The sequence below is a fragment of the Alexandromys fortis genome, unplaced genomic scaffold (assembly GCF_014885135.2).
Source record: "Alexandromys fortis isolate MF-2015 unplaced genomic scaffold, M_Fortis_MF-2015_v1.1 scaffold_63, whole genome shotgun sequence".
Classification (NCBI taxonomy): domain Eukaryota; kingdom Metazoa; phylum Chordata; class Mammalia; order Rodentia; family Cricetidae; genus Alexandromys; species Alexandromys fortis.
In genome coordinates, this window is record NW_026067953.1 from 5,960,972 (window position 1) to 5,975,554 (window position 14,583).

Here is a 14,583-nt window from a genome sequence, read left to right on the forward strand (position 1 = left end):
CGCTAGTTGATGCAGGAGGGTTTCAGCCTGCTGCGGGCAGCGCCATCCCTAGATGGGTGGGCCTGGGCCATACAGGAATGTTGGCTGAGCACTGAGGTGAAAGGCGTAGGGAAGCACTCCAGAAGGCAGCAATTCCTCCATTGCTGTCGGCCTTGGGTCTTGGCATCTTTCCCTGGTGGACTGTATAACCTACAAGCTAAAATAAACCCTTTCCTTCCCAAGTTGATTTTGGTCATGGTGTTTATTGCAGCAACAGAAAACTAATTAGAGTAGAAATTGATACCTAAGAGGGGGATTCTTTTGTGATGAACCTGACCATGTTGGCTTTGGGGAAGGTGTGGAAGCATTTGAAACTGAGCTGGGAAAGCTCTTGAGTCCTCAGAGTTTAGTGAGATTTTTTTTTTTGTAAGAATGTGGAGGAAAAGAATATTGAGAAAAATGTAGATAATCAAGGCCTGTAAAGTCCCGGAGGGAGTTTGAGAGTCGCTCAGAGATGCTACTGTGTGATATAGTTCAATCAGGAATCTGTGGAGGGGCTGGAGAGGTGGCTCAGCAGTTAAGGGAACTGGTTGCTCTTGCAGAGGACCTGGGTTCAATTCCCAGCACCCACGTGATGGTTCACAACCATCTATAACCCCAGTCCCAGGAAATCCAACAGGCAAGCATCTGGTGTACATATATACATTTGCATAAAGTAAAATAAATAAGCCTAAAATTAAAAAAAAAAAACGAATCCGTGAAAGTGAAATCTTTCCTTGGACAATGGGTGCATCCATCTGGGCAACAAGTCAGCTGTGAATAAGAAGACACCAGCATCACAGAGGCAAAAACCTTCTGGGAAGTATTTCCTTAGTGTCAGCACACAAAGCTGTGGTCCAGAGGGGCCAAGGCTGCGTCTCAAGCTGGCAGCCAAACTTGGCAATGTTTAAGAGTCTCCCTCCCACGTGGTACTGGTTTTGGCAACATGAAAGCTGGATTGAAGGGGTCATGGAGAGAAGCTGAGGCTTGGCCCGGAGCCGCATTCTTTCCTCTTCTATTTAACATTATTTGATTTAAATAATTTCACATAGAACTATTTTTTTTAATGTCACAGAATGTTCCATAAGCTTTTGGGATCCTTGATACATTACCATAATGAAGCTTTATATAATTGCTGACCTCTTCAGGCATTAGGAAGTTAATTCCCTGGGACACGAACACTCGGTGGACCTAAGTTGCCAGCCAGAGAATCTGACCTCTGAAATAGGCAAATATTTAACATTGTATCTTTAAATTTTCAGGTACTGATTTAACTAATATACAATCTAATATTAGAGCCCTGAGCAAAGACTCACGCTCTAGTTTATGCCCAATCACCGACTCACAGGAAGATCCTGGGCAAGTCACTTGACCTTCTTATATTTCAGTGTGTGAAACTAGCCGTAAAGCTGTGTAAAGCGTGACCTCATTACCAACCCACTACACTTGAAAGCTAGCTATGTGCTTTGATATGTCAAAGAATTCCAAAGGAGCACTCATTTGTAAAATATGAGCAGACAGAAAATTGTTCTGTGATGATTAAAATAACTTTAGGATGAATGGTGCTTAGCAAGTTAAGTCATGAAAATGTTTCAGACATTTTACTTAGTGAAAGAGTTAAACGGTACGGGAAAATATTCGGCTGGTTTTGTGAAACCATGGGTTGTATCTGTGTAACCAAAATAATTATAAGGGATGAAAGACTACCAGAAACAAAAGGATCCACAATAATTAAACGTACCTCATTTTTGGGCCACCATTTCTCCCTTATCATCGCACACCAAATGTTAAAATGCATTTAGCTAACTACCTCATGAAAAGCCTGATAGAAAAAGAAAGACAAATTCTATTAGGAACAAAACAGTTATAATGAGTTTGGCCATGTAGACCTGGAATTCATTAGATTGTTGAATATGCTTTAAATTCACTTTGTATTAATCTCTGTTCTTCTCTGTGAACCCAGGGATAGTATGTGTGTTTGTGAGGGAAGGAAGCCAGCGCCGTTCCCAGGCTTGGGGCTACAGCTTCTCCTTAAACAGCAGGTTCCCCCTTTCTGCAGCATTCCAGAACACGGGTAAGCCAGTCCTCCAGTGGCTGACAGGTTGTCTGAGGCAATCCTAAGAGGTCCTCTGGCATCTGCACCATGCAGGGACATTTCCTATTATCTTAAAACACCTATCTGAAGCCTCTGCCAAAGCCAAGGAAGAAACGACTTTCCCAGCAGGGCATGCTAATCACACATTTTTGCCACAATTTCTGAAAGAATAAACAACCTGCAGCTTGTCCTGGTCTTGCAAGCAAAAGATCAAATTCTGTATGCTGTGTTGGCAAGCAAAGAAACTGCAGCATTTTTTGTTAAGATTTTTTTTTAAGTCCCAGGCGCCAAATTAAGACCCGAGATGGTTTTTGTGTTGCCCCTCCCCAATTTACAGAGAATGGAGAATAGCGAATTTAAAGATTAAAATATTATTTAAGGATTATAATTAAGATTGTAATTAAGATTGTCTAGCTCCCTACCAGAATCAATTGGCTGTGCATGTTCCAGCTGTAAGCAGAGGAATTCTGAGTATCTTTCCCCTCCTTTGTGTATATGAATTTATGGATTTTCAGGACCGGGACAATTAGGAAAAAGCATGTAAGGTTTTAAGGTCTATATAAGCTACTCACTGCATTCATTTAAGAAGCAGGCAGAATAGAATCTGCCATAGGAAAAGGAACAAACCCAGCAGGGGACAAATCTTCCAGCATCTTTAAAAATTTAGTGGAAATGTAAAAACATGAAAACTAGACTGGTTGAGCCTGTAAACACGGCACAGACTAATCAACTGTGCCTGGAACAGTTCTCCAAAATGAGAAAAGTACAACATCCGATTAATTTCTTCTCCAAGCCATCCACCTTGTCCTCAGAGTTCCCTCTCCTCTGCTGCTCAAAGTGGGAGGTCGATTCCTCCCCTCCTCCTCCAAGCGGCTTTCTCAGCCCCCGGACCTCCCGCGGCTCCTAGGGCTCTAGGCGGCCCGTGAGGACCCAGGAGGGTGGCTCTACGACCCCGTACCCACCAGGAGGTGGTGGGAGGGAGATACACAGGTGGAGTGGGGCTAGGCGACTGGCACAGGCTGGAAGCCCGAGGCGGTCCCCAGGTCTCACTCAGGGGCATTCCAGGTCCACAGGATGCTTGTGGCACAGGCCAGCACCCACACTCGAGCACTGGACTCCCCAGTGACCCCTGCCCGCGGAATGGGCCCGCCGCGCCGGGCGCGCCTGGGGGGCGGGGCCTTGCGGCGAGGCCCGGCTGCCGCAGCGCCGCCCTGCGCGAGGCGGTACTGCCGCGGCGGAGGGATACGGCGCAGCGTATATATATCGCGGCACACAGGCTCGCGCTACGGCAGTGGTGCTGGGAGTCTCGTGTTCGCGGTGCCGTTACTCGCAGTCGGGCGGCGGCTGAGGCTCAGCGCAGAGCGCAGGTAGCGCCTTAGCAGCAGCAACAGCGGAGGCACCTCGGCGGTCACAGCCCCTGCGCTGGTGTAGCCACCCTCGCCTGCTCCGCTCTTCCTTCCTTCGCTCGCACCATGGTAGGTCAGGATCGGCAGTCGCAGGCTAGCAGCTGCCCAAGCTCTCTCCAGATTTGTAGTTGAGTCTTGGGGCTCCCCCCTTTTCCTGGCTGAGGTTACCCCCCCCCACCCCTCTTTGCCGGGTGCTACGCGGAGGCTGCGGTTAAAAAGGATGCATTTCGGGTTTGCATCTCGGCTTTGGTTGCCAGGGATCCTCCTCTTGAGTTTTGGACGCCTCTGGGGCTGGACTCTACAGTGGGCTGTGCGCGGGCTGGAGCCGCTGCCACAGCTGCACCGGGGCCTTCCGCATCCACCCCCTCCCCCAGCCCCGCACCCACTGCATCCAGCGCGCCGCACCCGGGCTGCCTGCAGCGCCTCGGCCGGGGCCGGCAGGGCGGGGGGAAACCGGGCGGGGCAGGCCGCGACGTCCCGGTAGCCAGCCCCCAGCCGCGGAGAATGAATGGGTCGGGGCGAGCCGGTGGCGCACAGGGTTTGGGCCGAGGGCTCCTGGGTGCCCTCAGCCACCTTCAGTCACCCGGCCGACCCAGTTGGGCACCCTCCCTCGGCTGCGGTCCCCTCCTTCCTCCCGGGGGGCGCGGCGCGGGCGTGAGCTGGGAAGGAAGGAGCCGGGGAAGGGTGGGGTTGGGGGCAGGAAGGCGAAGGCTGGGGGGCGGAGAGGGCGGAAGCGGCCGCCCTGCGGCCGGGCGGGGCCCCGCGGGGTGGCCGCGCGCGTGGCCGGGCCATGCAACCTCGACCCCCCACCCCCTCCTGGTGCGGTGCTAGGCGGGCGCGATCGCCCGGGTCCACGGGGAGGCCCCTTCCCGCGGGAGGCGCTCGGCTCGCGCTAATTGGGGCGGCGGGGCGGGGGAGGAGAGAGTTGGCGCGCGCCACGGTTTCCATTAGAGACGCAAAGTTTCTGCTAGGGAGGAGGCGGCGGCAGGCTCTGTGCCTGGGGGAGCGGGAGCGGTGGGAGGTGCCGGGGATAGGCAGCACCCCCGTCCTGGGGCCCCTTTGGGCCTGCACCCCGGTCCGGCCCCTCGCCCTGTGTGCCCCTTGTTCACGCCACTCCCTGGGCGGCAGGGAGATGCCCGTCTCCACGTTTCCGCTTTCTCTACAGCCTCTGGATTGCCAGATGCGACTGTGCGGGTTGGCCCGGTGCGTGTGCCGTGGCCCCTTTCTCCCTCGCCAGGCAGAGCTGACATCACCAGCAGCACTTTCTGCCCTGGCGGGGCTGCTAGAAGGCCTTTGACTCAAGGCCAGAATGACTTGGGGGTGGGGGGAGTCGTTGTCCTGAAGGTAGATGCATTTGATAGGCCTCCAGTCAGAGGATTTTTCGAGGAGGTGGAACTCTTCTCACTGAGCAGACAGTTTCTCCTACGAGGTGTGGCAGTGCTTCCTGTCGTACAAGACTGACATGGCTGGGCATTACATAAATCATCGTGTCTCCATTTGCCTTGAAAGTAGCTTCCAGTAATGGATAGGAGGAAGACCCATTTAAAATATAAAAAGTAGAAAGTCTTTCCTCCCTCAAATCAATGTATAAGGCGAGTTTCCACAGAAAAGAATAAACTCCAGTGCCACCGGGTTTCTCTTGGAGTTTAATTTGCAACTGGCTTCATTAAAATAAAAATATATATTCTCTTTGAGATCTTGAGTTCCCCTGGCTGGAGGCACAGGTTCAGGGGTGCAGACACTAAATAGTGCAAGTGAAAAAATAAAAAGCTACTTTGTGGTCATTTAGTACATGGAAATACTGAATGTTGGCGATCAGCAGCTTTTCTGTCACTCTTAAGGCGGGCGGTGTTAATACCAGAAAATGATAATAGTTATTCCTGTACATGAGGAAAAGGCTATCGTATCGCCTCAAAAAGAGTATCGTTTTCTGTGTGCTTCATTTTTGCAGTTTTATAATAGTCCTAAGATTCAGTTTTTTTCCTGGCTTCCTAAGCATAGGATAATTTGGCCGAAGGCATTAACCATTGTAAATGGTAGACTTTTAGCAAATCGCTGCCTAATTTAAATGATTGGAAAGCATTTATTTCGTAGAAATGAAACTGGGGTGGTGGGTAACCCGTTACTGTATATTTTTTTCACTTAATTGTTTCTCATAAAATGGATATAAAAGCCTGATAATCCAACCCAATACCATTATGTAACGCCATTGTGGAGATTTTGGAGGGCCCAGAGCTATGCGCAAGGTGCACTAAAAGCCTGCCCCTGGACAGGATCCTGGTGCTGGCTGCCTTGTCGGTGGCATTGGGTTGGGTCTCTTGGATGGAGCCCGCGACTGCAGTGTTTCTGGCGCAGTAGGTGGCGCTCTTCTTTCTCTGCGTGTTGCTGCTGCTGGTGCTGTGAATACTCTGACCACTAGAGGCGCCATTTTCCACATTACATTACTGGATTGCAGCGCGAACTGCAAGCAGCAGGCCAAAGAAATGAAACCAGCACATGCTGTCACTTCTTTGTCACCCTTTATTGTTAAGCGAGCCTAAACAGTTTTCCATCTTTATAGTAACTTTCACTTAATGGCAGTGCTAATGATTTTGAAACACTCGCTTTTTTAAATTACTGATTTGAAAAAAAAAAAAAAACCACAATTTTAAGTATAATTAGGAAAGCTAGGTTATTATCAACCAAACTTACCTAGATTGAATTATGACCTTTTCTTTCTCCGTGTAGGCTGATCAGCTGACTGAAGAACAGATTGCTGGTAAGTTGAAGACTGGGGAGACCCCAGGAATGGGAACTAGGTTCTGACCTGTTATTGTATCTCCTGTGTTGTCTCTTTCCCTCTCCTGTTCGCATGGTTTTCTAAGAATTCTTGAGCAGAAACAGTGAGGTCAGGTGTTTTAGAGGTGACGTGGAGTGGACCCTGCCTGCCTGGCACACTCTGGGGTGTACACAGCTGCCCAGAGAAGGAGATCCCCTGACCCTGCTACTCCAGAGTTATTAGACACAGGTCTCTCAGTGGTCTGCCAGTGAAGCTTGTGCTTGCTATGCTAAAATACATGGAAACGGGTAGATTTAATGCTGTAATAATTGGGAAATGAGTCATGTTTATTTAGTCTCTTGGAGGGAGGTCAGTTTTTCTTTTTCTATTTGTTTTTTGTTTTGAGGTGAGGCTCTCTCTGTAAATCTTGCTGTCCTGGAATTTGCTGTCTAGACTGAGCTGGCTTTGAATTCACAGAGATCTTCTGCAGTTGCCTCCAGGGTGCCACCATGCCCAGCAAACTTTATCTCTAATGTTTCCGTCTTAATGTTTTAAGGTGGTTTCTAGAGAGATGCCTCAGTGGGAAAGAACACTTACTACTTTTGCAGAAGATTCAAGTTAGGTTCCCAAGACACATGTAATTTTCAGTGGTTTCTAACTCCAGTTCCAGGAGATCCAGTACTGCCTTCTGACCTCTTCAGACACCAGGCATGAACATGATGGACATATAGATGCAGGCAAGCAGTCATGCACATAAAATAAACCTGGAATTCTGAAAAATATTCTGAATGTGGCAAAGAATATGCTGGCTGCCTGGGAATGAAGCCTTTTAGTAACCATGTTGCTATGAAACGGTTCCTTGTAACTATAGAAGTGCGACATGAAAGGGACTTTACTGTAACTGGTAAATCGGCATCTCAGATTGCACTTGGTGACCAAGTTAAGTATGATCAGGCTAGCTTTTTTAAAAAATAGAATATTGTGGCTTTATTGAACTGGTTACGAGGACAATGTTTGCTTTCTGGGCTACTGTGTGCTGGCCAGACTCACAGGCCTATTGTGGTTATTATTTCTGTAGATAAAGGCCAGGTGGTTTCTGATAACTTGGACAGCTTGTCTTGGCAAGCCCCAGGGAAGTGTGTATCACAACAGTGTTGGGTAAAAACACTGATTCTAGTAAACTTCTCTTTTCAGAATTCAAGGAAGCTTTCTCCCTGTTCGACAAAGATGGTGATGGCACCATCACAACAAAGGAACTTGGGACTGTCATGAGGTCACTGGGTCAGAACCCAACAGAAGCTGAATTGCAGGACATGATCAACGAAGTGGATGCTGACGGTAAGGGCTTTAGAACTGAATGCACACCACTGTTGTGTAATTCAAGTTCAGACTTGTCACAGAATGTTTTTAAGGTCCCTAGAGCAAAACAAATGTGCAGAGTTCCTTTCTGTGGTTGCCTCTCAGCCTCTTGACATTAAAATAGAAGACAGTGGGCTTGTTGTCCAGTTCGTTCTGCAGTGGTCTAGAGCATTTCCTGGATTGGATCACTGGGTTTTTTTTTTGTTTGTTTGTTATGTTATGTTTTGTTTTGTTTTTTTCCTGCTTACTGGGACCTGCAGCTCTAATCTTTATCGGCTGACCCCGAGGCTATACCAAGTTCTGTGGGGGAAGTAGAAAAGAGTAGCCAGGAGCTTGCTGTTGTTTCTAAGAGAACTTGAGGGCAGCGACCGAAGGGCACCCTTCGACCTTAGCTGGGAACTGAATGGTGTCTGAGGACTGCATTTGTGGAAGGAAAGCTATGTAAGGCTGAGGGCCGAAAGAACCAGCAGCTCCCCTAATAGTTGTCCGTCTGTCCTTTTTGTCAGTAAGCTGGTTTGGAAGCACTCTCCCTAGTTGAAAAGTCCCATAAGTCCAGGAACGTGTGTCCTAAGACTGCAGACTGTAAAGGAGCTAGGAAGGCAGAGCCTGGGCCTCAGCTGTGCTTTGTCGACCGATGCTGTGAGAGCAGCTATTAGAAAACATGGCACCGGAGAGTGTTGTGTTAGATGTGGGTTTTCTGTACCATTAAAATACCCCTAAAGATGATTCTCCTCCTTAGTGCTGTTTTAGGAAAAATCGTCCATAATTCTGTCTGGTTGATGAACCATATGGGAACATGGGAAGGCCTTTCTGTTTTCTGTAAATCCTGGGAAGCCAGGCTCGGTAGGATACTATGTTTGACTGTCAGAGTGTATGAAACAGTGGGAGAAGCTGCATCAAGCCTTGTTTTGATTCCTAAGGATCTCTTCACATGCTTCTAGGTAGCACTTAGTCATTTATTTTGTCTTATATAAATATCTTCAAAGACTTTAGGAATTTTTGATGTTGTGTTCACCTACATCGTTACACCATTGTAGGGATTGAACCCAGGGCACTAAACCATCATCCACACAAGCCTTTGAAAGCTACTAGCTTTAAATGTGCTAGTAAAAATGAATTGTAAATAACTCCTGTTTTGGTGGGGTTTTTCTGTTGGTTTTGTTGTTTTCTGTGATGCTATTTCCATTTAATTCAAGTTAGTGTTAATTTGGGATTTGTCTTTGGGAATATTTATCCCTTAGCTTTAGAGGAATCGTTTGGAATGTTGGCTGATGAGTGGATTCCTCTGACAGTTTACTGAAGATTAATGACCCTAATCTGAGAATGGCTTCTGAGCTTTTCCCTTCATGGAAAATGAAGCTGCTGAATTGGGGGTTTGGGAGTAAGAGTGTGTGTTTGGCATAATGAGAGGCCCTGGGGTCAATCCCCAGGACCAAAACAGAAACAAAAAGCGAGGTTGGGTAAGAGCATGGTTAGATCACATATATAATAGGGCCAGAAGTACATCTGGAGAAGACTTGGGGAACTGGGCAGGGTGTAGTAGGCTTTTTTCTTGCTCTCACTTTTTTCCCCCTAAAGCGTTTTGAACATTGCTAGGACATTATTAGTTAGGCCTGAGTGTTCTCCCTGGACAGGCAGTTGCATGCTTCCTTCCAAACGGCGTAGTCTGCTTTCATGATTGTGAACCCAGATGTGCTGCAGCTTCCTTTGCACTGTAATGCTGTGCTGCACATTGCCAAGTCGCTTGATGTTGCTTGACATGTGACATTGCTCTGTGAGGTTACAGAAGGTTGACCTAAGAAAAATGAATAGTTTTAAAAAAAATAGTTCATCGTAGTTATCGCTGGAATTGTACAGAGTGCATTTGTCTGAGCATCCCCTACAGTGTTCTAAGATTACTGCACAGGGCTGTCCGTGTGATGCTTATTTTTTCTTTTTGTGATTAAAGGGAATGGCACCATTGACTTCCCAGAGTTCTTGACCATGATGGCTAGAAAAATGAAAGATACAGATAGCGAAGAAGAAATCCGTGAGGCATTCCGAGTCTTTGACAAGGTAACCTTGCACACTTGCCTTGGAGAGGCACATTACATGGCTCTGGGCTGTCACCGCTGAAGGTTGTAACAGTTGGTTAGAGTTAGCCGGAGTGCCTGAGCCTCTCCTTTGACGCCCCAGCAGAGAGATGCTGATCTGACTGTTTGTCTTTGTTGTGTTCAGTGTGTCTGCTTTTGAAAAACTGTACATTTTGTGTTTGATGACTGGTGGGAGCTGGGTTGGGAGGAATGTTGACGGTACCTTGAGGGAGGCTTGGACAGTCAGAGAGCTGCTTGCTCTCCATAACCTCTGTCTGCCATCACCTTGTAACAACTGCTGTCTGTTGACAGGATGGAAATGGTTACATCAGCGCAGCAGAATTGCGCCACGTCATGACAAACTTAGGAGAGAAGCTAACGGATGAAGAAGTAGATGAGATGATCAGAGAAGCAGATATCGATGGAGATGGACAAGTCAACTATGAAGGTAAGGATAAATGTCCTGAGCCTGGTTTTCAGCAGCCATTACTGTGGACAGCCACCACTTGTATTGTACACAGTAAATCTGTCCGTTACCGCTTCTTTTAAAGATAAACTTTATATTTGTCTTTTCAGAATTCGTACAGATGATGACTGCAAAATGAAGACCCACTTTCAACTACTTTTCCCTCTAGAAGAATCAAATTGAAATCTTTTACTTACCTCTTACAAAAAAAAAAAAGAAAAAAGAAAAAAGTTCATTTATTCATTCTGTTTCTATCTAGCAAAACTGAATGTCAAACGTACCTTCTGTCCACACACAAAATCTGCATGTATTGGTTGGTGGTCCTGTCCCCTAAAGATCAAGCCCCCACATCAGTTTTACAGTATAATACTCGTACTACCTTATAAGGAAGCACTTAGTGGACTCCTTAAAGTTCCATTTGCTAATGATTAATACACTGTTTGGGCTGGCCAGTTTCTCATGCATGCAGCTTGACGATTGAGCACAGTCAGGCCTTTGTATTAAAACCGAAAAATGGAAAAAACAAATTCAAAATCTCAGATGGGTTCTACAATTTGTTCAGATCAATTGTCAGTAGCCAGTTTGCTGCAAACAAACATTTAAAATTGGTTTACCTCAGGATGATATACAGAAAATGGGTGAAGCTGAACTTTGAGACACAGCCCCAGAAGTAGGATGGCCCTCTTGTCCTTCAAGTGCTCCAACCCCATGGTGACAATGACACCTGGTGGTGTGCCTGAGTGATGGGTTAGTGCTGTGTGTGTTGTGCTAGAGTGAAGTAAACATCAAGGCTGTCACCAAATCACACAAATTTTTAATAAGAAATGTTTACCAAGGGAGCATCTTTGGACTCTCTGTTTTAAGACCTTGTGAACCATGACCCGGAGCCAGCAGAGTAGGCTGTGGCTGTGGACTTGAGCACAACCATCAACATTGCTGTTCAGGAAATTAGAATTTACGTCCATTCCAAGTTGTAAATGCTAGTCTTTTTTTTTTTTTTTTTCCAATAAAAAGACCATTAACTTAAAAGTGGTGTTAAATGCTTTGTAAGCTGAGATCTGAAGGGGGACGAGGACAAGGCCATTGGAGGGGAAGCCAGCGTACATAGAAACATGCCCACCATCCAGGATAACCTGGGTTTCCCTCCCAAGTTCCTAGCATCAACTCCTGAATCCTGGCCGACACTGATTGCTTTGTCATCATTGGCCATGTAAGTCTCCTTCTGTTTTCTGTGTGTTTCTGTGTGCGCGTGTGTGTGCGCACGTGCTCGACTATCTTGGTCACTTGATGTTCAGGCAGAGGAGCTTAGGGAACAGCCTCTCCCAGGCGTGCGTGTGTTGGAGATCTCAGCTGTGCTGCTGCTGACCACAAGAGGCCACCTGTGCAGGAGACTTGATTAGTGTGTCTGTAACTCAGTCTTCGGTGTATGTGGAAGCGGTTACCTAGTCAGAGACTACCAGTCACCTTTGGTTCAGTTTTTAACTTATGATATTCTTTAGCTTCTATACTTTTTTTGATTTTTTTTTTTCTCCCTGTAAGTAGAACTAATACTCTGGCTTGAAAGAAAACCACAAACAAACAACAACAACAACAACAAAAAAGAACAAAACCAAAAGTTGTAGCCCAGAATGAATTTCATGTCTAATTATAAACCTATAACCAAAAGTCAGATGTGCTGGTCCTGGTCTGTTTAGGACCCCCACCCCCACCCCAGAAGTGTGTTGCATTTAGTACAGAGCTCATTTTTGAAACAAGGGCCTCGTACATTTTTCAGGGTGTTAACTGGTTGTATCTGATTAGCAGGGAGCTTTGGCTTTGAGTGTGGGGGTGGCCGGGAACAGGGGCAGGCTTCTAGCAAGGCACCGAGAAGCCCTTGGCAGCCAAATGGGTGCATTCAAGGCTGTTGTGTAGACCCTTGGCTTCTCTGACTCTCCTACTCCCTGCCTTTCTGGCGTTTCATAGCTCCTTTGTATTTGCTTTCTTCTGCCAGAAGGGTGGGTCAGAGCTGTGGAGAGAAAGACGTTGTGTGCCTCTGCTGGCCCTCGGGCTGGGGGGTTGGCAGACAGGTTGATGAACTGAGTCATTAGGTATTCTTGAGAATGCCTTGGGGGTTCCCTTCTGGGGAGAGCACTGAGGGTTCCAGGTGTGAGCAATGGCGGTGGCTTTGTCTTGGAAGGTGGATGGAATTGCCCAGTGTGGACCCAGTCTCAGGCTTGTGGTCTGACCTCTTGGTAGTTTCAAAGGGGGTTGGAGGTGACTTACTTTTTTAAAACTTACCTCCTATCTTTTACCTTTTACCAAGTCTTTGTAGAAGCTGGGTAGACTCTGCTTTAGCAGCCCCATAGCCTGTCCCATAAGGCTACCTTTAAAACAGGATTCTTGTGTGGCCAGGAACCCTGCATGGGAACTGCAGAAACCCTAACCCCCAGGGAACAGGAAGCTGAAGTTTGGAGTTGTGGGAGGCAGAGCACCCCCACCTCATGGGCCTCCCCCACCACACACCCTGGGATACAACCAGCCCAGGGCTTGGTGTTAGCTTCTGAGTTTGTGAGGGGAAAGAGCTGAGTGTCCTGGAGTCCGGATAGCACTTTCCTGTAAGCTCCTTTACTTACTAAGTACTCTATAAATATATACATATATTTATATATATATATGTATAAAGTGACTAGTTAGCCGGCATCCTGCTTTAGCCTGAGACTTGCCCACCTCTTCATAGCTGTGTTCTCCGACTGTTCAGGGGAGCTGTTGAGCAAGGCAAACAACTTGATGGCTCAGATGGGCTTTAATGCACTGTTCCAGGGAAGGCTTTTTCTGATTTTTTGACAAATTTTTGCACACTTTAATTGGTGTCTTTGAGCAACTTACATTGAAGACAAGCTGTTGTACATAGTTTTATATTCTCTAAGTGCATGTCCGACTCGTAACCATATGGTAATGAATGGCTGTCCAGTAGGCCTAGCGTTACTATCACACTAGAGGGATAGCACATACCACCCACCCCTCCGCATCCTGGAAACTTACTGAACAGAATCAATTCAGGCAAGTCGACTATTAGTTCGATTACCTTAACCACTAGAATTATTTATGGTGTGTCCTAAATCCTTTCCTTTGGCAGCGACCAGATTTATACTGTTGTGTCTTAACCCCTCAACTGGCAGTCACCTACTTTTTCTTTTTAACTATCCCTTGACATTGTCCAATAGAAGACAGTTCTTTGCTGTCTGTCCCTTTGAGTAAGAAGGTAGGGATGTGTGTTCTTCCCCCTAGACCTACTACAATGTTCATTAAACACCTAGAGCAAGGATGGTGGTGGTCCTTCTGTTACTGAAGTCACCCTTCACTGTGGCTGTTTGAAAAGAAATGTACTTGAACGTTCTGTAAATCTTGAGATAAACTGTTGTGGAGATTTAACCACCTCGCTGATGGGGGACCAACTCTATGGAAATTGTAAATAAGTTTTATTTATAAACCTGGCACTGTATTCAATAAACATTGCTGCAGCCTTTCACCTCTCTACTGCGAACTGTGTAGGTTCTTAGCTCTCATGCCCTCAAGAGACTGCCCCGGACCGTGCAGCCGGTGAGTGTGTGGGCTAAAGTTGGCAGAGATGGCCCAAAGCAGTCGTGCTCCAGCATCGAGTATTTCCGGGGTTACCCAAACTCTTGGCTGATTAATATTCTTTGAATTTCAAAAGCGTATTTTTAGGCTGGGCATGGTGAAGCCAAGGGGACGGATCTCTTGAGTTTAAGCCCCCCCCCCCCCCCCCCCCCCCCCCNTATCCCCCCCCCCCCCCCCCCCCCCGGTCTACTAGAGTTCCAAGCTAGCCAAGGCTATATAGTGAGATCCTGTCTCAAAACATTTTAAAATTCTTAGTGGAGATGTAGCTCAGTTGGTAGGGTGCTTGGGGGAGCATCTGTGAAGTCCTGGGTTTAATACTCAGCACCAGGTATCTTAGACTGGGGATGTGACATAATCCCTGCACTTTGAGCACTGGGGTGGTAGAGGCAGGAGGATCAGAAATTCAAGGTCATTCAGGTCCCAACTCCTACCCTCCTGTTCAGAGGGATGTTATCTAGGGCCCCTCCCCGAGTTTCTTCCCCAATCTGGGGAAGGGCTAAAAAGGGAAAGATCACAAGATGAGCCCCTGCTTTGGCTAGAAAAGCTGAGCCATATCTCCAGAAGGTTACTTAAAGAATCTCTCCTGTGCACACAGGCTGGAGATACTCCCTGGAGGACAGAGTTCCACTTTAGGGTGGTAGGGCTGGGCTCAGATTTGGTAGGTTCCCTACCATCTCAACCTGAAAATAGGATAGTCGGACCAGCACCCAGGTCTGGTTTTCTGGGATTCTGATCAATCTGGTTTGGCATCAGCACTTTGTCCTTTGAGGTGATAAATGGGGCTTCAACAT

General features: G+C 47.2%; 1 protein-coding gene across 1 annotated transcript; it reads left to right on the forward strand.

Annotated features, from left to right (window-relative positions):
* The first annotated feature begins 3,381 nt into the window (after positions 1-3,381).
* Positions 3,382-13,682, forward strand: Calm1 (calmodulin 1). The gene is made up of 6 exons (XM_050151511.1): positions 3,382-3,588; positions 6,247-6,277; positions 7,472-7,615; positions 9,585-9,691; positions 10,021-10,156; positions 10,285-13,682. Exons 1-6 carry the CDS (start codon positions 3,586-3,588, stop codon positions 10,311-10,313), a joined length of 450 nt encoding a protein of 149 aa, XP_050007468.1. The 5' UTR covers positions 3,382-3,585; the 3' UTR covers positions 10,314-13,682.
* The last annotated feature ends 901 nt before the right edge of the window (positions 13,683-14,583 follow it).

Excerpts from the sequence above, each read along its gene's own strand:
- Calm1 (XM_050151511.1), top strand. Across the intron at positions 6,278-7,471 it reads GACTGAAGAACAGATTGCTG|AATTCAAGGAAGCTTTCTCC; the intron begins GTAAGTTGAAGA and ends TTCTCTTTTCAG. Across the intron at positions 10,157-10,284 it reads TGGACAAGTCAACTATGAAG|AATTCGTACAGATGATGACT; the intron begins GTAAGGATAAAT and ends TTGTCTTTTCAG.